The 24,796-nt window shown below is 38.0% G+C and overlaps 2 protein-coding genes across 2 annotated transcripts in view; both read left to right on the top strand.

The window, feature by feature from the left end:
- The first annotated feature begins 733 nt into the window (after positions 1–733).
- Positions 734–10,313, top strand: drap1 (DR1-associated protein 1 (negative cofactor 2 alpha)). Its single transcript, XM_074624824.1, has 7 exons — positions 734–976; positions 4,921–4,993; positions 6,161–6,254; positions 6,742–6,867; positions 7,539–7,629; positions 8,056–8,144; positions 8,994–10,313. The coding sequence occupies exons 1-7, from the start codon at positions 935–937 to the stop codon at positions 9,184–9,186; spliced, it is 708 nt and encodes a 235-aa protein (XP_074480925.1). The 5' UTR covers positions 734–934; the 3' UTR covers positions 9,187–10,313.
- A 5,443-nt stretch (positions 10,314–15,756) lies between these two features.
- Positions 15,757–24,796, top strand: part of LOC141761001 (mitogen-activated protein kinase kinase kinase 11) — a 42,302-nt gene continuing 33,262 nt past the window's right edge. The window contains exon 1 of the mRNA XM_074624185.1: positions 15,757–17,445. Coding sequence (XP_074480286.1) covers positions 16,689–17,445 — 757 coding nt within the window. The 5' untranslated portion in view covers positions 15,757–16,688. The remainder of the gene's footprint in view (positions 17,446–24,796) is intronic.

The raw sequence follows: 24,796 nt of genomic DNA, 5'->3' as shown, positions 1-24,796 counted from the left end.
GAAAATAGTCATCATATTATGAGAATAAAGTCATAACTTTACGAGAAAAAATTTAGTAATATTACGAGAATAAAGTCATAACTTTACAAGAAAAAAGTCATAATATTATGAGAATAAAGTCATAACTTTACAAGAAAAAAGTCGTAATATTCCAAGAAAATAGTTGTAATATTACGAGAATGAAGTCATAATTTTACGAGAAAAAAGTCGTAATATTATGAGAATAAAGTTAGAAGTTTACAAGAAAAAAAGTTGTAATATTACGAGAATAATGTCATAGGTTTACGAGAAAAAAAGTCGTAATATAACGAGAATAAAATCATAACTTTACGAGAACAAAGTCGTAATATTCCAAGAAAATAGTCGTAATATTATGAGAATAAAGTCATAACTTTACAAGAAAAAAAGTCGTAATATTACGAGAATAAAGTCATAACTTTACGAGAAAAAGAGTAGTAATATAACGAGAATAAAATCATAACTTGACGAGAAAATAGTCGTAATTTTCCAAGAAAATAGTCGTAATATTATGAGAATAAAGTCATAACTTTACGAGAAAAAAATCTTAATATTACGAGAATAAAGTCATGACTTTTCGAGAAAAAAGATTAAAAATACTATTACTATACTACTATACATATATACTAAAATGATGTCTTCATTCTCATAATATTACGACTTTTATTTTCCATTTAAAAAAGTTGCTCCAAACTTACGGGCGTTGGGACCCTGCGGGAGCCAGTCTGACCTGCCAGGCAGCAACAGAGCGAACGAGTGACGTCAGTGCTAGCAGAGTTAGCAGCTAGCAGGGTAGCTAACGCTATCTGGTGTCTGTAGTGTTACTGGTGGAGGAGGAGATTAATGTCTGATATAGAGCACTATTACACATTATATCACATTTTATTATAGAGTTAGACATCCAGGTAATTAAACTATGCCCAGCAAAAAGAAGAAATACAACGCCAGATTCCCTCCGGTAAGTTTAAACTGTAGCCTGAACCGGTGTTAAAGCTAACAGCTAAGCTAACTGAGCTAAGCTAACTGTATGATGCTAACCTAGCATGCTAGCTTGACTGGTGACTGCGGCCTGGTTTGTTTCCTGGAGTGCTAACAGGCTAACTAACAAACACAAGCATGTTACCACTGAAATGTACATTGCATTAGTGTCATTGACTTTGTCAGTTGAAGTGGCTGACTTGCTTTGCATCCCAGTGTTTGCTTTGGTGCATTTAAGGCTAATTAGTCCACCAATTATCATTGTTTTTAGCATGTCAAGCTAAAAGCATTGCAGCTGTTGGTTATATATCTGAGCAAATCTGTTGATTGTTGGTGCATATTGAGCGAAATTTGCAGGTATTGATTGTGCACACACTGTAGAAAGTCTGATCAACATGATGGGGATTAATAGTTTTAAACATGCATGCTATGAAAGTCTTATCATGTACTGAGGATTCAGAAAATGTGCAATGTACGATAATTAAATAGTTAGAGAATATAGTCAGAAGTTTACGAGAAAAAAGTCCTAATTTTATGATAATAAAGTCATAATATTATGAGAATAAAGTCAGAAGTTTATGAGAAAAAAGTCATAATATTATGAGAATAAAGTCACAAGTTTACGAGAAAAAAGTCTTAATATTATGAGAATAAAGTCCTAATATTATGAGAATAAAGTCATAATATTATGAGAATAAAGTCACAAGTTTACGAGAAAAAAGTCCTAATTTTATGAGAATAAAGTCATAATATTATGAGAATAAAGTCCTAATATTATGAGAATAAAGTCATACATTTACGAGTAAAAAGTCCTAATATTATGAGAATAAAGTCATACATTTACAAGTAAAAAGTCCTAATATTATGAGAATAAAGTCATAATATTATGAGAATAAAGTTATAATATTACGAGAAAAAAAGTCATATTATGAGAATAAAGTCATACGTTTATGTGAAAAAAGTCCTAAACATATGAGCAATCTGAGCAAATCTGTTGATTGTGGGTGCATATTGAGCGAAATTTGCAGGTATTGATTGTGCACACACTGTAGAAAGTCTGATCAACATGATGGGGATTAATAGTTTTAAACATGCATGCTATGAAAGTCTTATCATGTACTGAGGATTCAGAAAATGTGCAATGTATGATAATTAAATCGTAATATTATGAGAATATAGTCAGAAGTTTATGAGGAAAAAGTAATATTATGAGAATAAAGTCATAAGTTTACGAGAAAAAACAGTCGTAATATTATGAGAATAAAGTCAGAAGTTTATGAGAAAAAAAGACTTAATATTATGAGAATAAAGTCATAAATTTACGAGAAAAAAGTCTTAATATTAAGAGAATAAAGTCAGAAGTTTCATGAGAAAAAAGTCTTAATATTATGAGAGTGAAGTCCAATTTTATGAGAATATAGTCAGAAGTTTACGAGAAAAAAGTCGGAATATTATGAGAAAAAAGTCCTAATATTATGAGAATAAAGTCCTAATATTATGAGAATAAAGTCACAAGTTTACAAGAAAAAAGTCCTAATTTTATGAGAATAAAGTCATAATATTATGAGAATAAAGTCAGAAGTTTATGAGAAAAAAGTCTTAATATTATGAGAATAAAGTCCTAATATGAGAATAAAGTCATACATTTATGAGTAAAAAGTCCTAATATTATGAGAATAAAGTCATACATTTACGAGTAAAAAGTCCTAATATTATGAGAATAAAGTCATAATATTACAAGAATAAAGTCATAATATTACAAGAATAAAGTCATAATATTATGAGAATAAAGTTATAATATTACGAGAAAAAAAGTCATATTATGAGAATAAAGTCATACGTTTATGTGAAAAAAGTCCTAAACATATGAGCAATCTGAGCAAATCTGTTGAATGTTGGTGCATATTGAGCGAAATTTGCAGGTATTGATTGTGCACACACTGTAGAAAGTCTGATCAACATGATGGGGATTAATAGTTTTAAACATGCATGCTATGAAAGTCTTATCATGTACTGAGGATTCAGAAAATGTGCAATGTATGATAATTAAATCGTAATATTATGAGAATATAGTCAGAAGTTTATGAGAAAAAAGTCTTAATATTATGAGAATAAAGTCATAAGTTTATGAGAAAAAAGTCTTAATTATATGAGAGTAAAGTCCAATTTTATGAGAATATAGTCAGAAGTTTATGAGAAAAAAGTCGTAATATTATGAGAATAAAGTCCTAATATTATGAGAATATAGTCCTAATATTATGAGAATAAAGTCAGAAGTTTATGAGAAAAAAAGACTTAATATTATGAGAATAAAGTCATAAATTTACGAGAAAAAAGTCTTAATATTATGAGAATAAAGTCATATTACGAGAAAAAAGTCCTAATATTATGAGAATAAAGTTCTTATATTATGAGAATAAAGTCCTAATATTATGAGAATAAAGTCCTAATATTTTGAGAATATAGTCAAAAGTTTATGAGAAAAAAAGACTTAATATTATGGGAATAAAGTCATAAATTTATGAGAAAAAAGTCTTAACATTATGAGAGTAAAATCCAATTTTATGAGAATATAGTCAGAAGTTTACGAGAAAAAAGTCGGAATATTATGAGAATAAAGTTCTTATATTATGAGAATAAAGTCCTAATATGAGAAAGTCCTAATATTATGAGAATAAAGTTAGAAGTTTATGAGAAAAAAAGACTTAATATTATGAGAATGAAGTCATAATATTATGAGAATAAAGTTATAATATTACGAGAATTAAAGTCGTAATATTATGAGAATAAAGTCATATGTTTATGAGAATTAAAGTCCTAATATTATGAGCAATCTGAGCAAATCTGTTGATTGTGGGTGCATATTGAGCGAAATTTGCAGGTATTGATTGTGCACACACTGTAGAAAGTCTGATCAACATGATGGGGATTAATAGTTTTAAACATGCATGCTATGAAAGTCTTATCATGTACTGAGGATTCAGAAAATGTGCAATGTATGATAATTAAATCGTAATATTATGAGAATAAAGTCAGAAGTTTATGAGAAAAACAACTTAATATTGTGAGAATGAAGTCAGAAGTTTATGAGAAAAAAAGTCTTAATTATATGAGAGTAAAGTCCAATTTTATGAGAATATAGTCAGAAGTTTACGAGAAAAAAGTCGTAATATTATGAGAATAAAGTCCTAATATTATGAGAATATAGTCCTAATATTATGAGAATAAAGTCAGAAGTTTATGAGAAAAAAAGACTTAATATTATGAGAATAAAGTCATAAATTTACGAGAAAAAAGTCTTAATATTATGAGAGTGAAGTCCAATTTTATGAGAATATAGTCAGAAGTTTACGAGAAAAAAGTCGGAATATTATGAGAATAAAGTTCTTATATTATGAGAATAAAGTCCTAATATTATGAGAATAAAGTCCTAATATTACGAGAAAAAAGTCCTAATATGAGAATGAAGTTCTTATATTATGAGAATAAAGTCCTAATATTATGAGAATAAAGTTCTTATATTATGAGAATAAAGTCATAATATTACGAGAATTAAAGTCGTAATATTATGAGATTAAAGTCATAATATGAGAATAAAGTCATATTACGAGAATTAAAGTCGTAATATTATGAGAATAAAGTCATATGTTTATGAGACTTAAAGTCCTAATATTATGAGCAATCTGAGCTGTTGATTGTGGGTGCATATTGAGCGAAATTTGGAGGTATTGACAGTGCACACACTGTAGAAAGTCTGATCAACATGATGGGAATGAATAGTTTTAAACATGCATGATATGAAAGTCTTATCATGTACTGAAGATTCAGAAAATGTGCTGTAAAAGTCTTATTTTTCATAATGTGTCTATGTATTCACATGCATTTACTTACTGTACACTCATACTGTACTTTTCTCCTTTACAGGCAAGGATTAAGAAGATTATGCAGACAGATGAAGAAATAGGCAAAGTGGCTGCAGCAGTACCTGTTATTATTTGTATCCTTCCTGCCAAATATCTTCACTGTGCCAGTTCAAAGGTTCAGATCATCTGAATGCTCAGAATGATGTTGACTTTAGCTAAATTGTGCCATTCATTTAGGCAAAAGGACCTCAAACTAGTGGTCTGAAAGCTGAAACAATTACTTGACTAACCAGTCAAGTAACTATGAAGGAGTATTAGGGCCACGTTGAGGGAAATCAATTTGAGATTTCGAGAATGAAGTTGTAATATTATGAGAATAAAGTCAGAAGTTTACTAGAAAAAAAGTCGTTATATTATAAAGTAGTAATTTTACGTGTTATTTTAGAGGGGAAAGAGAGCTGCGTGTGTGAAAATGAGGAACATGGAGCATCTTGTGAAGTTATTCTTTAGTTTAGGTTTCACAAATTACGAAATACTTCATCTTTTGGCTCATCAGCACCACATCATCATCAGTATCAGGACCTTGAAAAGATTGTGCAAGAAACTGCCTTTATTCCGAAGAAAGAACGACACAGACCTGATGGGGAAACTGACTCTGACTCTTTTTCTCTCGTAACGTTATGACTTTATTCTCTGAGTAAGGGTTAAATCAGCAGCAAACGTCTACGAGAATCTAAACCAAGTCCAGTTGCTGCTGATTTAACCCGTACTCAGATATGACCATGACCTGGATAACTGAGAACCTTCACAAACAGACTTTATTCTCATTAAATTACAACTTTTTTCTTGTAATATTATGACTGTATTCTCAAAATCTCAGATTTTTTTTCCCCCTCTATGTGGCCCTAATACTCCGTCGTAAGTAACAGAAAATGAATCAACAATTTAGTTAGTGATCATAAAAGTCAGCGTAAAGCTTTGCTGGTTTAGGCTTCTGCGATTTGAAGATCTGATGCTTATTCTGGGTTTTAATTAATTGTCAACTGAATAACTGTTGGCCGGGGAAAAGACAAAAAGTCACTTTGGGCTCAGGGAACCTGTGATGGCCATTCATGTGTTGACATTTTCTAGTCTAGCAATTCATTGAAAATACATTTATGACAGATAAATCAATAATGGGGAAAAAAGCATTAGTAAGTCTGACTCTGTGTACAAGTTGTGGATTGGCACTCTTAACAGGTAGTATTTCAAATAAAGGACACAGACCTGCTGCATCATAACTTCCTTAACGAAGACGTCAGCGAGAGCCCTGGAGCTTTTTTTGGAATCATTGCTTACAAAGGCCTGTCAAGTCACCCAGTCGAGGAACGCAAAGACGATGACAACATCACATCTGTAAGTTTCTGTGTTTGACCCTGTTCAGTACCTGGCATTGACATGCGTCCTGGGTGATCCGATCACAAGTGGACCGCTATTAGTACGTCTGTTCACACCTGGCGTTAGAATGCGTCTCCACATGAGTGACCACTTGTGATATGCAAATAAACACGTAGTCGTCACAGCGTGACGTCATTAGAGTAGGCGGTCCTTAATGTGGCCCAGGACACATTCACGTACACACTGCTAAAAGAATGTGGTCATATGTGGCCCAGAACACCTCTGAATGTGGTCTGAAAGATCCGATCTGTCCACTTGTGATCGGATCACTGAGGACGCATGTTAATCCCATGTCTGAAGGCTGTTGTTGATGAAATGAATATATAATCCCACAGTCATCTTTTTGTCTATTTGACACAAAGTTGACTTTTTACTCCACTAAGAATGCACGCTAGTCTGCGGAGAAAGCAACGCACTGATTTTTAAAAGTTGTGTGTGTCCACAGAAAGCAGTGTATCGAACTGGAGCAACAGTTTGATTTCTTGAAAGACCTGGTGGCAACGGTGCCGGACATGCAGGGCGAGGGCGAAGAGAACCACACCGAGGGGGGAGGAGAAAAAGTCCCTCGCAGGTATGTCTCTCTCTCTCTCTCTCTCACAGGCCAACATGTTTGTATAGCACCATGACTAAAAGGAATTAAACAGGAAAACTCTGATCTGCAAGGTCTTGTTTCACATACATGACTAGTCCAGAATAATACAATGTGGTCACGCAGCTGAGTTTGACTCATTAATCTGCTATTTATCGCTTGATTTGTCAATTCATCACACAGTCATTTCTGATAAGTGCATTCCCCGAAAGTATCACGTGGAAGAAATTAATCTCTCAACAGGACGACACTCCTTATATGGACACAAGGAGGGTTACCTTTAGCCTTTTCCAGGAACAGCTGCAACTGTAAAGAAGAAAAAAAACAGAGTACACACTAATTATTGAGCAGAAAAAGCAGTGTATTGACTGTCAAATCAAACACTGGCACTGCAGCTAAATTGAAGCAGAGAGCATGGCAGATAATTACACAAATTAGACGACTAAAGAGTGGCTGATTTGATTCTGATTGGATTTAAAGTGCTTGTAAGCTCCTAATATTTAGACACGTAGCCTCAGCTGTGGGAACGAGGCATGTGGAGAAGCAGAGTCTTTGAATATGAACGGCTGAAAGTCGTTTTCCGCCAGCAGGATTGTCTCTGTTTATCTGAGTGATGCACAAAAAGATTTAGTTCTTTCTCGTTTTCTCTCCAGGGGTAGAAAACCAGGGTCTGGCCGGAAGAATGGGGGAGCTGGCTCCAAAGGCAAGGACAAGAAGTTGTCTGGCACAGAGTCGGAGCAAGAGGTGGGGGAGTATTGCATGCGGAGGCCAAATCGCTATCGACAGTTTTATACAGTTATATTTTCCTGAGTGCACAATGGGACATTTTGAGGCCAGAAAAATATCTTTTGCAAGCACATAAGTGACATTTTGAAGAGAAATGTTCATCACGTAACTTTGAATTGAACTCCATACAGTTTCAATTATGTGTGTTGTGCTGAAAATCAAACATTTTTTTGTGTTCATTTAGATATTTTTCAAAGTAAAAGTCCCTAGAAGTGTATGATTCAACTTTTTCCCCATGGTCTAGTGTTAAAAAAAGTTAACAAAAATCACAATACATATTGAATCGGCACCAAAGTATCGTGATAGGATTAAATCAGGAGATAGGTGTTATCGTCTCAGCCCTAGTAAGAAGTCTCACTGGTGTGTTTCTTGTGATGGAAACAGGATGACTCTGAAGACAGCGAGACAGACGGGGACGAGGAGGACGGCTCTCAGTCAAGCACAAACCTGCAGGCTACATCCAGGTTCCACAGGTACGGACCCAGACTGAGTGTGTTGAGATACAGATACTCAAGACAGATCACAGTGTGCGTATCAAGTGTTTATTAACTTTAACAGCAAGTAATGACAGAAATACACGATTGATGTATATGGCTACTAGAAGCCCACTGCTCCACCTGTTGACATGAAGAAATCTGGTGGCTTACTTTGCAGCTAGAAACAGGGAGAGGGCGCTGTTTTTCCACGAGAAACAATGCTGAAACCTGCTGTGTGTCAAGTCAACACTACTTTCAGTTTTATTCTAAGCAGGTTTTGAGTGTGTTCACACCGGAAAATATAGTATACGCAAAAAGTCTGTATGGTATTGATGGACACTATGGAATAAATAAATAATAAATAAATAAATATGTAGATTTTTTTGATATACTAACGAACACAAAAAAACCTACTACTACTAAACATACTATGACAATAAGTATATAGTACACAATATATATATAGTTAGTATGTAGTGTAGATTTGGGAAACACTGCTTGAGAGCTGAAAGATTAATCGTGATTAATCACACATTTTTTATCTGTTCAAAATGTACCTTTAAAGGGAGATTTGTCAAGTATTTAATACTCTTATCAACATGGGAGTGGACAAATATGCTGCTTTATGCAAATGTAGTTATATATTTATTATTGTAAATCAATTAACAACACAAAACAATGACAAATATTGTACAGAAAACCCTCATTGCAAGTTGTGTTAATGCGTTAAAGAAATTAGTGCCATTAAAACAAATTTGCGTTATTATCGCGTTAACTTTGACAGCCCTAAAATATTGAATTGGATTGACTAACACCTGGTTTCCACCTCTGCCTGTGCCTCCGCAGCTCAGACGCACCCCCGCAGTACATGCCCATGGGCAGCATGGCCTCGATGGGCGGCATGGCTCCCTCACAGCCCCAGGGCGCCATCTCCTTCGCCCCCCACCCCTCCATGATCAGCGTCGCACCACCTCCCCCAGCCCCGGAGCCGCACAAAAACGAAGAGGACGACGACGACGACGAAGACTACGACTCTTAGCTCCCCCCCAACTCACATATTACGCACACACGCACACACACACGCAGACACACACACACACACACACACACACACACACACTCTTCCAACATTATTTTTCGATTTCTTAAGTTGTTCCTGCGGCGGGAAAGACTCTTCGTCGCGGCCCCCGCCCGCTGACAGCGAAGCCCCTCGGCAGCCGGCTGCAAAGAGACGCCGCCGCCGCGGGAAAACTGGTTGTATATTATGTGTTTTAATTTTAATTTTTTTTTTAAAAAAAAGAAGAAGGTTTTTATTTTATTGTCGAGGAGAATCCAACGAGGATGTTTTTTAACAAGTTCTATTTTGACTATTAAAGATGGCAGTCGTCACTGTCTATGCCATGAGCCCCCCCGCAGACAGGATAGGTGTGGTAGCTTTTTTCTTTTTGGCACTTTTCTTTCTTCCTCATCCTCCGTAGTAAACGTTAAACAAATCACGGTTGGCTAAAAACAATTCTGTACGTGGTAGTTTAAAGCATTAATATACTCAGCTAGAGTTTGATTGGCTCTGAGAGAACTGCTGTTAAGATGTGTACTTCCCGGCTTTGTCACAACTTGCTAGTCAGTCCAATTGTCAGGCTGCAACATAAACAAGGAAGCAGGTGTATTTTTACTATAGGTCAGCCACAGCTTTTTTTTTTTCTTTCTATTTTTAATTCACGTTTTTATCAAGAGAGCTCTAATCCTCAGCCATGAAGTCGACCATATCAGCAGGTTAATGATCTACATTATGTTCCTTGTTGTTTTGCACGCTGTCGGAGGTTAGTCGCTCTGGCAGTCGGACCCTTTTTTTTTTTTTTATAAATTCCCCTGAATTGCCCATCAGAAGAATACTGTGACTCTCAGACCATAACTTTGTTTTTAAAGTTGTTTGTCTCATTTCTATTCTGGCCTCCCCCCCCCCCCTCCTCCACAATTTTGAGTAACATTTTTTCCCCCTCTTTTTAGATTGTTTTAAATGTATACATTGAAAACAGAGATCCCCATTTATGTGTCAGTCTCAGTATGAAATGTTTCTGAATAGACAGTTGACACTGTATTGTAAACTTTTAACATTCTTTTTATTTTGTATGGGTAAAATAAAGTTCATATTTCAATTTAAAAAAAGCATCCCTTGTTAAATATGAAATGCTCGTTCACCTTTAAACACACTTCTTTGTTTACAAGCTGGGAAATCTGCCAAACCTGACAGTATCTTTAACCCTCTGAGACCCACAATAGACCTGTTTTTGTCTTTTTTTAGGGGGGTACAGGGGGTCTTTAGAGGAGATAGCAGGTCAACAGTAGATGTCACATAGAAGTGGTGTACATCATCTGAAAGCTGGGAACCTGAAGATTAATTTGAGATGCAGCTCAGCACTGTGTCAAGTTGTTCTAGTCATAAATCAGAAATAAGCCTTAATTAATTAATTGATATAAATTGTAAAAGTGTATAAGGGTTTAGAACATTTTGATAGAAGTATATGATGTTCATCCCCATGCTTTACTATGTCTCATAAGTTGTTGCAGTTGTTTTGGGTTGATACCATTTGTTACACAGATTTGATGCTGAATTTAACCATTTTTTTCCACTCAAGAATTGATAAAAAATGATTAATAATCCATCCAAAATACCACATTAAGACACCAAGACCTTGAGGAACACCGTAGAAAAAGCCTTGCTGTGATTTGGAATCAAAAACTTTTGACATTTTTTAAGATTTCTTTAAAGAATTTTCATTTTCCGACGATTGTATGGCGAGCACTTCTGTTGTGTAAACTGCTCAGAAACCTCCTTATCGTCAATCTAACTAGGAAAGCCATCCATCCTCTGAATGCTCTAGGTCTCTAGTTTGTGGCTGTAAAGTTTCATGAGGCTGTGATTATCCTAGAGGTCACCACAGGTCATTTTATACAGAGAGGTCAAGTTTAAAAAAAAAAAAAGGTCTCAGGACAATGAAATGTCTCCTATGGGGACTAACATCATCACACATGAATACAGTTGGGCTCATTGGATCCACAAGAGTCTCAGCTTTAGAGTGATACCCCAATTTGGGCATGTCTGTAAAGGGGAGACTCGTGGGTACCCATAGAACCCATTTTCATTCACATATCTTGAGGTCAGAGGTCAAGAGACCCCTTTGAAAATGGTCATGCCAGTTTTTCTTTGCTAAAATTTAGCCCAACTTTGACATGGTAGTTTCATGTGATATCTGTAGCTTCCCTCTAGCCCTAAAACTGAACCTAGTAGAGCCTCTGAAAGATAGTAAAGTCAGGATTGTGGGTCTCAGAGGGTTAAGATAAATATTTCAAAGCGCCTCCCCCTTCATTCTTCAGTTTCACAGGTCTGGATCACATCCTCTGTAGTCCTGATACTGAGCCTCCTTCACTCTTTTACTTTCTGTATTTTACAATATAAAATAGTTTTCCCACGGATGCATCTCGTGTTGATTTACCGGACAATGACTCACGCAACCTGAAAGACAAGTGCTTCTGTTTATCCTCGGCGTTGCATCCTCCTCCTGGTATTTTAATAAGATAAGTTACAAGACAGCACAGGTTTATGGAAAGGTGTTCACAGAGAGGCGATTGTTACCATCGTAGACTGTACTTTCAAAGTATAGCCGGCACACTTGGCCTCCGAGTGTGTGTGTGTGTGTGTGTCCAGCCTCTTTCCTCTTCCTCCTGCCTTCTTTATTTTTTCAAACAGTCCCATTTTGTCGTGTAAATGCAGCCGCTTCATCCCCCCCTTCTCCCTCCCACGCTACCGACCAAGCAACCCTGAGCCGGGGCCGCAAAAACAACTGCATCCTTCCTGCACAAGCGTTGACTCAGCGGACTGTGAGGGAGGGTGGGGTTAGCTGTGTGTGGGGGGAAAAGGGAGGAGGTGGGTTGGTGGTTGACTTTAGGAGGTTGGTGTCCAAACAAGAGGCAGCCATAGGGCTGGGAAGGAGGGGAGAGTTGGGGGAGCCATCAAAGGGCTAGCAGAAGGAAGCACACTGTTTCCACACAGCCGCCGGAGGGGCCAAAGGTCGCCCTCTGATTCCCATCCCATCCACTCCCATGAAGCCACTGACTTTACAGCCAGCGGTTCTCAAACTTTGTAGAACTTTGTGCCCTATATATGGAGGACGGAACCTGCCAAAGTAAAAAAATACATTTATATACAAATAAATAAATAAACATGTCATAAAATGTAGCAAAAATAATATTCAAAATAAATGTAGCCAAATGCAAAGGGAAAATCATGCAGAAAAATATAAATGCTTAAATTCATAAATAAATACTTACATTTAAAAATGAATATAAAATAAATAAAAAATAACTGCATAAATAAATAAATGTAAAAATGGTTAAAATTAATACATAAATAAATAAAAGGGTTCTCAAACTGTGTAGAATTGTGTCCCCTATATATGGAGGACAGAACCTGCCAAAGTAAAAATTAAATAAATGACTCAATAAATACATAAATAAATATGTCATTGAATGTAGCAAAAATAATATTAAATATGTATAAATAAATGTATATTTCTATTTTAATTTGCTTCTTTGTTTATTTATCTCTAAATAATTCCCTTATTTATAGGCCATTAGTAATTAATTGATCAAATATGACATAAATTGATATTTCTGCTTTCTGTATCTTTGTATTAATTCCCTTATTTATTTACTCTTCTGTTTAATTTTCCCTTTTATTTATTTAAGTATTAATTTTTATCTTTTTTTAATTTATCTATTTATTTTAGAATTTATTTTTTATTTATCTATGCATTTTTTATTATTATTTTATATTTATTTTTAAATGTATGTATTTATTTTTTTTGCATGATTTTCCCTTTGCATTTCACTCCTAGTTTCAACCGTAGTTTTAAATAAACATGTAAGTTATGCATGATAAATAAAAAAGAAAAATACATATGGTACGTCCAACTTTTGACTTAGTAAATCCAAATGATGAGATACTTATCATGCATTCATTTTCATCATTTTATTTTACTTGGGCTTCCATATAGGCTGCAGTATTGGCTATAGTAGGCTCATTGCGTCACAGAATAAAAATGGTTTGTACATTTTCCACTAAGAGAATCTGCAGACTGCTGAACTCTAGTGTTTTTACAATAGAGAGGTGTTACTGAAAGTGCGAGTATTCTCCTTGGAATAAAACTTTTAAATGAGCCACATTTGACTTTATCTTAAGTAGAACAGCACAGCAGTAAATCCGACTCAACTTCAGTGAAATTGCAATTCCACCTCAGTCGGGTAAGTAGCCCATCAAACTGCATAAAGAACATTAAACCAGCCATATGCCAAAGGCTTTTAAATGTGCTGCTTAAAGAGAGGCTTGAAACTCCTTTTTTTTGTTCAAAGTAACAGCAGACAAAAGGAAATCTTCAACACAGTTCTCCTCAGAAACCTAACAGCAGCACTTCATCCTCTTTTCTTTGACTATGGGGACAATTTTTAATGAACTGCTGTCCTTGAGCATTTGGACTGAATGTCACTAAAGCATAATATCTCAACTGATTCACCAGTAAGACACTTTACTGTGTTAAACTAACCATATAGCGTATGAATATATATACAGTGATATACAGATTATGCAGAGTGTGGAAAATATGATCCATGAAAAGGAAACTGGCCATAAAATGTCTGAATTTACAGAATCTTTCAGTAAATAGTGATTTTTAGTAGACATTAAGGGTTTATTTGCTGGTAATAATTACTGACAAAAGGTCACAGATATATTTATAATACTTAATTGCTGACTTTTGGTAAATGTTTTTGAGCATTTTTAATTTTCAGGTTAATTTACCACCTGTTACCACCAACATCAATAGAGCCATAATAAACAAATAGGACTTCTAGGGTGAATTTCAAAATAAAAGTCAGGCTTTTTCAGAAAAATGTATAGTTAATGAAAATGAAATAAATATGTGTTTTTCCTCCCAAAATATGAGAATCAAATCATAAAACCATAAAAAAAATTACCATTTTGGTCATTTCAACACTATTATAGCCTACCACTACTACTACTTATTTTAATTTGAAGGCAAAAACTTCCCCTACATTGGTATTTTCTGCTAGCTTGACTCACCTCCAGCCTTATGGCCCAGTTTAACTGCAAAACAAACAGAGTTAGTTAGTTAGTTAGCACTTAGCAGGAAAACAGCAATGAAAATACAGGGAAATATTTCAAAATAAAAGTCTCATAAATACATAATTCACAGATGAACATAATAAATTATTAGTCCATAAAAGCACAAATTATTATACACAGTTATTTACTTTTACTTAGACTGTGAAATAAATGTTGAAGTAAATAACCTACTTTATTATTGTAAAATTGTAGCTTTTTGACTAGCCTATTATTTGAAGCCGTGCTTCCGTGTAGTTTGCGTTGGAGTCTAAACTGCGTAGCCACACGCGAGCGCGCATGGGACACCGACCCGGGTGATTTATACGTGTAAGAAGTTCCAAACAGTCCCTTTGAAAGGACTTCGTAGCTCTGAGAATATCTAGTGAATGTACAGTGGACGTTTGTGCAGAAATAACTGCTGCAGCTCCTCCAGACCAACAGAGGTTTCCCGTGTCTTGTGAAGTGACGGGGCTCCGCAGAGAGAAACGTTATCGTCTCCGACCAAAACTCCGGAGTCTCCCCCGTTCCCTCCGGCCGCGGTCGGGAGGCTGAGGCAGGAAAAGCCAACACTAGGATCAGCATTGATTCATGGAGAGACCTTGGTCTGGTCAGCTAACATTACTGCCAAGCAGCTGAAATATAGAGTGATATTGTGCTTTTAGCTGACGTGTGTCGCCTCACTGTTTTCAGTGATGCTCGTTCATGTCTATGTAGAGCGAGCACAAGCGTGAGCCCGACGCTGACTTTCATTGTCTTAACGGTCACAGGTGTCGCTGTAAACAAGCATTTCTGATTCTTAAAAACAGTCCCTTTAAATCTCTTTTAAAAACTCATTTTTATAAAAAGGCTTTTTTAACTCTGTTAGGCATTAGCTTGGTGCACCTTTTCCCACAGCTTATATTGTCCTCTTTTGGCTTATGTGTACTATCTTATTGTTTTGATACCACTGGTTACGGGTTTTCTCATTATTTGGTCTTTATGTTTTGTTCTTTTATAGTTGTTTTTATTTTGTCTGTATTTCATTGTATCTGTGCAAGCACTTTGAAACTATGTTTAGAAAGGTGCTATACAAATAAAGATTATTATTATTATTATTATTACTATGTATACTGCCATTTTTAAATAATAATAATAAAAACAATATGTATATACATATATATTAAAAAAAAGCATAAATTAAAAGTTTTTACTCATTTGATTCTTCATTTGAGACTTAATATTTTGTTCCTCCTGACTGACTTGAATAATAAACTTCAACCAATAGCATTTAAATTATTGTCTCTTTTATTTTGACACCTCTAACCGGATGTGTGCGTCATACACACACACAGCTTTCAGCTTCACTTCCTGCTGCTGTCATCTGACTCCTTTTCCTGTTGGGAGAAAAGTTTCTGAAACCCGAAACCCCACCCTCTCTACTCTCTACTCTCTACTCTCCACTGACTGAGAGCAGCAGACCTAGAAGAAGAAGTGGTCCGAGGTCCAGACTCGAGGAAGAAGAAGGATGATAATACGTTATAATGGAGTTATAACACTGTTTGGACAACTAACGGTTATTTAAACGAGGAGGACCAACGGCTCTAACGGCTCTAACGACCAACGGCTACTTTTTTAAATGTTTTTGAATGTTTTTACTGGATAACTCTTCCTGTTATGTTGTGATAGTGTTTCTCTGATAAGTAATGGATGCGGGACATGCGGGATTTCCTGCGGTGAGACGCGGTTACTGGAGATTTAAAGGGTTAACTTTAATGCTAACTGGTTGAAAGAGTTGTGGTAAAAACACTGGTTGGTTGGCTGGACCTGAATGCTCCTTTTCCTGCTATTCTTCTCAGCGCTTCCTGCTTTGTTTGTGGTGGCCAACTGCACTTAATGGCTAAAAATACATAAAAACTCCAAATGGACATCTAAAGTGGGATTATTTTGGAATATTTTAAGCTTCTTACACTTCTCCGGACATCAGAACTCAACAGGTGCCAATGAGAGGAAGAGAGGAGCTCATTTATTTCCATAATGAGGTGATTTCAAGAGTAAATACCAAATGACAATGGGCTCAAACCATCACTTGATTCAGTTCCTCATCATCAAACTAAAAAGCAATCTCCCCCCGGCTGATTCTGTGTAATGTCAACACGACGAATGAAAGACACTCCAGTTATCTTTGAGTCCTCTTCCGTCGCCCACTTGTCAGTCAAGCCTTTTGAACACATTTCACTGGTCCCTGATGAACCAACAAGAAAGACAGGAAGACAGGGAGCGAGGCGCAATAAAGTACTCCTTTGTACTTTATTTTCAAACCCTTGGGGGTGCTGCTGCGGAAAAAAAAATCAGATCCAGTCTAAAAAACATCTGCGCTAGGCTCCATGGAGCCGCTGAAGAACATATTCAGTCGCGGCCCGCTGTCAAACTGGAAGAATTTGGATCAATCCCAAAAGGGGAACTTCACGAACCCGGTGTGGACGGCGTTGTTCGACTACGAGGCGTCCTGTAAAGATGAGCTCACCTTGCGTAAAGGTGACCTGGTGGAAGTGCTGTCTCTGGACTCTGAGATATCGGGCGACGAGGGCTGGTGGGCGGGTAAGGTCAACAACAAGGTGGGCATCTTCCCGTCCAACTATGGTTCCTTCAAGCCAACTGGATACGGGAAGCTGCCGGGCACCGGCGTGGTCGCCGAGCTCAGCCCGGCCGTGGTGAGCCAGTTCGAACCCGACGTTTTGGATTTCCGGGAGTTGAGCCTGGAGGAGGTCATCGGGGTCGGGGGCTTTGGGAAGGTGTATCGCGGCACGTGGAGAGGCCTCCTGGTGGCCGTGAAGGCCGCCCGGCAAGACCCGGACGAGGATATCAGCGTGACGGCGCAGAACGTCCGGCAGGAGGCGCGCCTGTTCGCCATGCTGACCCACCCGAACATCATCGCCCTGAAGGGCGTCTGCCTGCAGGAGCCCAACCTGTGCCTCATCATGGAGTACGCCTCTGGCGGGGCGCTGAGCCGGGCGCTGTCGGGGCGTCGCATCCCGCCGCACGTCCTGGTCAACTGGGCCGTGCAGATCGCCAGAGGAATGTTGTACCTGCACAGCGAGGCCATAGTGCCCGTCATCCACCGGGATCTCAAGTCCAACAACAGTAAGTCCTTCAAGCGTGCAGTCATCAATCAAAAGCCAGTAACCATTCTGTCAGCGTTAGGTTGATGGAAACAAAGTGCACAGACGTGTTTACCGGGCAACATGCCCCCATGGCGGTGATGGAACATGGTGTACTACACATAAAGCTGCTAAAGGCCTCTCTCTTAGTGTTCACAAGGCCACATCGAGAACAAAGGCAACCTTTTTAAACTCCCTCAACATAATGTACGGCCTATGCTCCAGTAGAATTATTAACTCAAACATCCCATTAGTCTGGCAAATTGAATTATCTGTCTGCTTTTGGTTCTGCACCATTAATTAATACAGTCCCAAGTCATTGTCCTAGGGCAGAGGTCGGCGACCTTTACTATCAAAAGACTTTACGAGAAAAAAAGTCATAATATTACCAGAATGAAGTCGTAATATAACGAGAATAAAGTCATAACTTAATGAGAAGAAGTCATATTACCAGAATAAAGTCATAACTTTACGAGAAAAAAAGTCGTAATATAACGAGAATAAAGTCACAACTTTACGAGAAAAAAAGAAAATAACACTTAAAATGACTACTACTATACTACTATACATATATATATACTAATATTATGATTTTATTCTCATAATATTACAACTTTTTTCTCTTAAACTTCTGACTTCTGACTTTTTTTCTCGTATTATGACTTTCATACCGTCGTACCATAGACCTACAACAATGATAAATTAAAATGAAAATGTAAACAAAAAACAGTTATTCATTTCCATTTTTAAAAACCCACAGGGAGCCACTGGAGAGGAGCTAAAGAGCCGCATGTGGCTCCGGAGCCGCCGGCTGCAGACCCCTGTCCTAGGGTGATATATCACTTTTTATCTAGTCCGAGATCATGACAAAACATTCAAAAATAAGATTAGTGGTGCAACAACACATCTTTTTTTGGATGCTAGCCCAGTCATGTGACGCTCTAAAAAGCCTACAGAGATGCAAATATGTGTTGATAGGACAATAATTCGCAAGCAAAGGTCAGGAATAGAAGAGGCCTTTCCGTCTTGGCACCTTCGCAACTCACACTTTGGACTTTGATGCCGTCCGGGGGCAGCAGCTGGGGGAGGTCTTGCGTCAGGTTTTCGGGCCCTCGCGGCAGACACGTAGGCATTGAACCTTGTCATTGAAGCTACACTGCAGAGAGATGTATCGCTGATGAAGCTTTCTGTCCCTCCCCACCACCACCACCCTTTTTTTTTGAAGCAGAACAAGTGCCTTTCTCAGCTCTAACAGCACGCTTAGCCAACCTAAACACGGAGCCACCTGCATTTTTACAGCAGCCTCCCCCTCTGTTATTATCATTCTTTGCGATGCAGCATATAATCCCCGTCAGCTCTGTGGCTGTATCTTGTTGCGGTCCAAAAGATTTTCACCCTTTCTCAGCTCATCCCCTTTCTGTTACGGCACATCCCGATTTGCCACGCCGAAATAGAAAATAGAAATGCTGCTTGTTTAACTGGCACCGCAAAACATTCAGTACTGTAGGTTCTGAGAATGTGACCTTGGTTAGGAGTTTTTTATCTTGATTCACACTTTTAAAGACAAACGATCCCTATTCAGCACAACCTTTCTCCCAGACTCCTTTCAGCATTCCCACCATAAAACATGACATGTCCCTTATAGATTAAAAAAGAAAATACCACTAATTTGTGAAGGAAATGTCTTTATTCTTTGATTTTTGGGTTGCTGGAAAACAAATGTATATATAATGCCTGACAATGACTGATATATTTGACTTCAGGACATCTCTGACTACACACATGCTGAAAATCTAAATTTTTTGCTGTATTCATTTAGATATTTTCCAAAGTATAACTCCATAGAAGTGTATGATTTTTTCCCATGGTCTAGTGTTGAAAAAGTGAACAAAAAATCACAATACATATTGAATCGGCACCCAAGTATCGTAGTAGTATCGAATCGGGAGATAGGTGAATCGTCCCAGCCCTAATATTAACTTGTTAAGCACCAAAAAATGAGCTTCCATGTCCTCCGCCATTTCTGACAACGTCAAACACAGTAAACACGACCGCATTTGAACGCACCATATCTCATTGACCATCGACCATTCCCTTCAGTTCTCTTCACCAGGTTCTTTCCTAGTAAGACCTCTCCATTTGGAAAATAACGTCTCCTGTAGCGCAAAAGAAAGTCGAGTTGTGTCAATATAGTGTTTGTATATGAGGCAGGCCAACGCAAACACAATCTCTCTCTCCGTGCACCGGGAGATCGTATCGCTCTCCTCGCCTCTTGCTTTTTTAAACAGAATCTTTGTCCATGGCCTGCCCCTACATGTCTCCATACAGCCATAACCCTGCTGTGCCACTGAGCAGTATCCTGTTGTGGTGGCGATGGTGGTGGTTAGAGGGAGGGCGGTGTTGGTGGTGGTCGGGTGCTGATAGGTATAACGCATAGGTGCAGTAGCATCTTAACATAAGGGCAGTTTAAAGTAAAAATGCACTCTAAAATCAGATGATGGGGCAGTTAGTTACAGTACAAAATGTACTTGGGTTGTGGTGTCGGTTTCTCAGAATAACGGTGCAAGTTCTACTTTCAAGAGCTGGCATTTTGCGTCAGTGCTCTGCAGTCACACAGGGATAAATCTGTCATAAAGACCTATTTCCAATTGTAGCCTAAATCAGGGGTTCTCAAACTTTTTGGGGCCTCTTAAAGGGGAGATAATATGGTAACACTTCATTTTACAGGTCCGCAAATTTCATGGTAATTAGGTGATAATTAGCAAGTAACCTATTCATTCATATAACATTTTTACTGTATTAATTTAGATATTTTCCAAAGTTAAAGTCCCTAGAAGTGTATGATTCAACTTTTTCCCATGGTCTATTGTTAAAAAAAGTTGACATAAATCATAATATCGAAAGCTATACATATCGAATCGGCACCCAAATATCGTGATAGTATCGAATCGGGAGATAGATGAATCGTCCCAGCCCTATGTTTTAGTGATGCAAATGGTCCCCATCTTTAGATATACAAAGAATAACTCCTTTATGATACTAAAAGATCCCCCTTTTACCATGATATCAGCCTAACCAAAACACTAGATGAAGATACCACCAGCAGCAGCAGCAGCACATTACTACATTAAGATTCCCTTTTGGCCCGCTGTTACAGTGATGGATTAAGGTGAATAGTCATTACCCCTGAAGGGCTTGTAAACCAGAGCTAAAAGTTGTAGCTAATGACCGGCAGAGCGCTTTGGCCTGTTTCGGAAGATGCTGATGAAACAGGATCATAGAAGAAAGTGCATGGTGGGGGCGCTTGGGTCGAAGCCAGAGGCCATAACTGGAATTCCACTGAAAGTAGATAGAGAACAGAGAGCAGAGGAGCCTCTTTCTCTCACTATTGTGTCCATAATATATCTGGGGATGAGAGTCTGGGGACTTTTCACAACTTATGCTATACACACAGTCATTTTCTGTTTTTAGCAGTGTTTTTATGCTTACTTTACCACTCTAAAGCCATACAGTTCTGCAGGAAACACTGGATCCAGGTCAGAGTGTTTTTATCAAGTCGTTTCATTTTTCACCCTCATTGGCTCAGACTTTGAACTATGACCCACATTAGCTTTCTCGCTAACGGCTTCTTCTTATCTACAAACAAGGACACGTCTCGTGATACACCTTGACGCGATGACATAAATTACGCAACGCAAAATTTGCCTCATTCACGTACATTTTTCAACTCAAGCAGTAAATTTGAGACGCCATGTTTGACAAAGCCTAACAGCGTTGAGATTCTCCCGTCGTCACTGACGTACCGACGGTGTTGAATCAGAAATGGAGGGGAAAAAATGATATAGCCGTCTGTTGGCACCCAGAACTCTACGATTAGTACCTCATATTTGTACAGAGACGGACCAAAATCTATGTGTATACACAATAACGTTGCTGCCGTTACGACGTTATTTTGAGTGTTTATGGAGCAGCTACAATATTAGCATAGCATGATCAATCCAAAATCCAAAGTTGTTTGCTTGTCGTTTTGCAGACAGACCTGACAAAGCATGAATTCAAACTTTTTACAAATCGTCTGACAGTCGGTGTCAGTGGTTTAAAAACCTTAGACTTTGAACCGCGACCCACATTAAGCTTTCAAGCTACACGGCTTCTTCTTATCCGCGAACAAGGACACGTCTCGTTATACACTTTTGTAGTGCAATATAACCAGCTAATTACATTTTTTAGTTAATTTACAGTGGACTTAGGAGCATAAATTGTTATTCTTTTTTGGTCACTAGGGGGGGGGCAGCGGAACAACATGAAAACATTGGCATATCACCTCACAAATTAATTATGGCTAATGTGTTAGCGCACACTAAAACCCGGAAATGAGTTAGCATTTTAGCACGTCCGGTTCCCTTGTCTCGAAGTTAATTATGGGAAGGATGACCTCTAGGCGTTAACGCAGTTTTACACTCGGTGGCTCACGTTACCGCACTCTTGGAAAGAGAGTGATAAGCGGAGGGGTATTCAGTTGGTTGCAATCTGCAACCACACCACTAGTTGTCACCAAATCCTGCACACTGTCCCTTTAAGTTGTCTGTAATTGACTTCTTGCTATAGCTGCAGTAAAAATCTTGCTATCAGCACTCAAAAGCACATTCAGTCCAGTTGCCGTCCAGTTATCTGCACAAAGCCTTCATAGATACAAAAACAGCTCGGCATCACCGCACGCCATAAACCTCTGCAGAGGCTGTAGTTAGAACGAGTGGGGCAAGGGCCAAGCTAAGCACTTGCTGGGCTCTGAACTCACAGGCCCCTTTTTTTTCAGGAAGAAGCCACAGTTAGATCTTGGATCAACAAGTCTTTTTTTTTCTCCACGAGTGGACAAACATCTGATACATCCCACTACCAGCATGTTTTCATTCAGGGCCCCCAGCGCTCCACACTGCAGCACACTCAAAACATCCCCTATGTGTGTGTCTGGGTGTGTGATGTTTGCATGTGTGTGGTGAACTGCTCTCCTGTTACCGCTGCACACACACACACACACACACACACACCACTATTCCCCTGGAATCATGAGGGCAATTTAAACATTTTAGGTATTTGATGAAGGGAATGGGGGTATTTTAAACCTGATAAAGTCTGCACCTGTATTTCGTTAAGGCAGCCGTATTACCTCTTAACACGTGTAGTTGAGTTTATAAGTGAGCCAATGACAAAGTTCAGCTGGCCATTAGAGAGAAAGAACCCGATAAAAATCTTATCTACAGATGGAAATTTAGCGGGGAAGAATGTCAGTAAGGCTCGACTTTAGCTGTCAGTTTGCCAGACAGATCTTTTATTGTCTGCTTCATGTACTTCAGTGTGAGAAGACGTCAAGATATTGCATAGAGTGCTACAGGAATGAGTCCTAAAACCCAGAAATGAGTTAGCATTTTAGCACTACCAGTTCCCTCGTCAGTGGGTTTTCTTTCAATGGGTTTTAAGTTAGATGCCTGAAATAAGTTCTGTGGTTAACACAAGCTCAAGAGATTTTAAAATGGGTTCTATGGCTACCCACGAGTCTTCCCTTTACAGACTTTATGATAATCACATGCAGTTTGGGGCAAAAAACATGCAGTTTTTTTGCATGCAGTACAAATGTGTTATTTTCTCCTATTCTAAAATGGTGTATCTGAATGTTTCCGCATACTGGGGTCCCTAAACAGTCTTTGAATTACATAAATTGGGTATCACTGTAAAGCTGAGACTCTTGTGGATCCAATGAGCCCAACTGTATTCATGTGTGGTGATGTTAGTCCCCATAGGAGACATCTCATTGTAGTGAGACCAATTTTTGTAATTTGACCTCACTGTATAAAATGACCTGTGGTGACCTCTAGGATAATCACAGCCTCATGAAACTTTACAGCCACAAACTACAGACCTAGAGCATTCAGAGGATGGATGGCTTTCCTAGCTAGATTGATGATAAGGAGGTTTCTGAGCAGTTTACACAACAGAAGTGCTCGCCAATCCAATCGACGAAAAATGCAATTCTTGCAGAAATCTTAAAAATTGTCAAAAGTTTTTGATTCCAAATCACAGCATGGCTTTTTCTATGGTGTTCCTCAAGGTCTTGGTGTCTTAATGTGTTTTTTTGGAGGGATTATTGATCATTTTGATCAATTCTCGAGTGGTGAAAAGTGGTTAAATTTATGGTGGGCACATGGAACTTTGGGCACATGGTAAAAGGAAGTCGTATATGGGCCACATCCCATGGAAAGAGGTAGTAAGTAGTGGACCTAGAGTTTTGTCAAATTTGTGATCTATAGACTATAAATTAGCATTAAGAAGGATGTCTACAATGTCAACATGTTATCACATTGAACTCCGTTGATAACCTCTCTGCCTCACTGCTTCATCACACTCAGCTGAGCTGAGCTATACGCATGATGTGCAGCATGCGTGAAGGAAGGGATGTTTTTACAGCATACATGTTAATACAGTTTCTGTTAGAAAGTGGTAGTGATTTCTTTACTATTTTTTTTTTATCACAAAAACATCTGGCCCAAGATGTTGAATTGGCTGTAATGTTTTTAAACTTAGAGAAGAAATGGGCAGTTGGGATGAAAAGAAATAGCCACTACGGCTGAAAAAACAAGGAAGAGGATAACATTTGTAGAACATCAGTACTCTGACAACAGAAAACAATACCAGGAAAAAGATGATTCAGCTATGCTGCTTCATTGACACAAGTGATATCTGGGAAATGCGGTGAAACAGCAGTGAGTTTTAAACTCCAAGGAAGGAAACAAAATATAAATAAAAATGAGGAACTTGTGCACAAACCGTGTTATACTGGCTTGTCATGAAGGAGGTTAAATAACGCTCCAAAGTTACTCTACATTTTGGTGAGGAAAAACTGTCATGGCCATTCTCAAAGGGGTCCCTTGACCTCTGACCTCCAGACATGTGAATGTAAATGGGTTCTATGGGTACCCACGAGTCTCCCCTTTACAGACATGCCCACTTTATGATAATCACATGCAGTTTTGGGGCAAGTCATAGTCAAGTCAGCACACTGACACACTGACAGCTGTTGTTGCCTGTTGGGCTGCAGTTTGCCATGTTATGATTTGAGCATATTTTGTATGCTAAATGCAGTACCTGTGAGGGTTTCTGGACAATATCTGTCATTGTTTTGTGTTAACTGATTTCCAATAATAAATATATACATACATTAGCATGAAGCAGCATATTTGCCCACTCCAATGTTGATAAGAGTGTTAAATACTTGACAAATCTCCCTTTAAGGTACATTTTGAACTGATAAAAAATTTGTGATTAATTTGCGATTAATC

Source organism: Sebastes fasciatus, chromosome 22 (genome assembly GCF_043250625.1).
Source record: "Sebastes fasciatus isolate fSebFas1 chromosome 22, fSebFas1.pri, whole genome shotgun sequence".
In the NCBI taxonomy this organism is placed as follows: domain Eukaryota; kingdom Metazoa; phylum Chordata; class Actinopteri; order Perciformes; family Sebastidae; genus Sebastes; species Sebastes fasciatus.
This window is presented reverse-complemented; position numbering and strand designations above follow the sequence as displayed.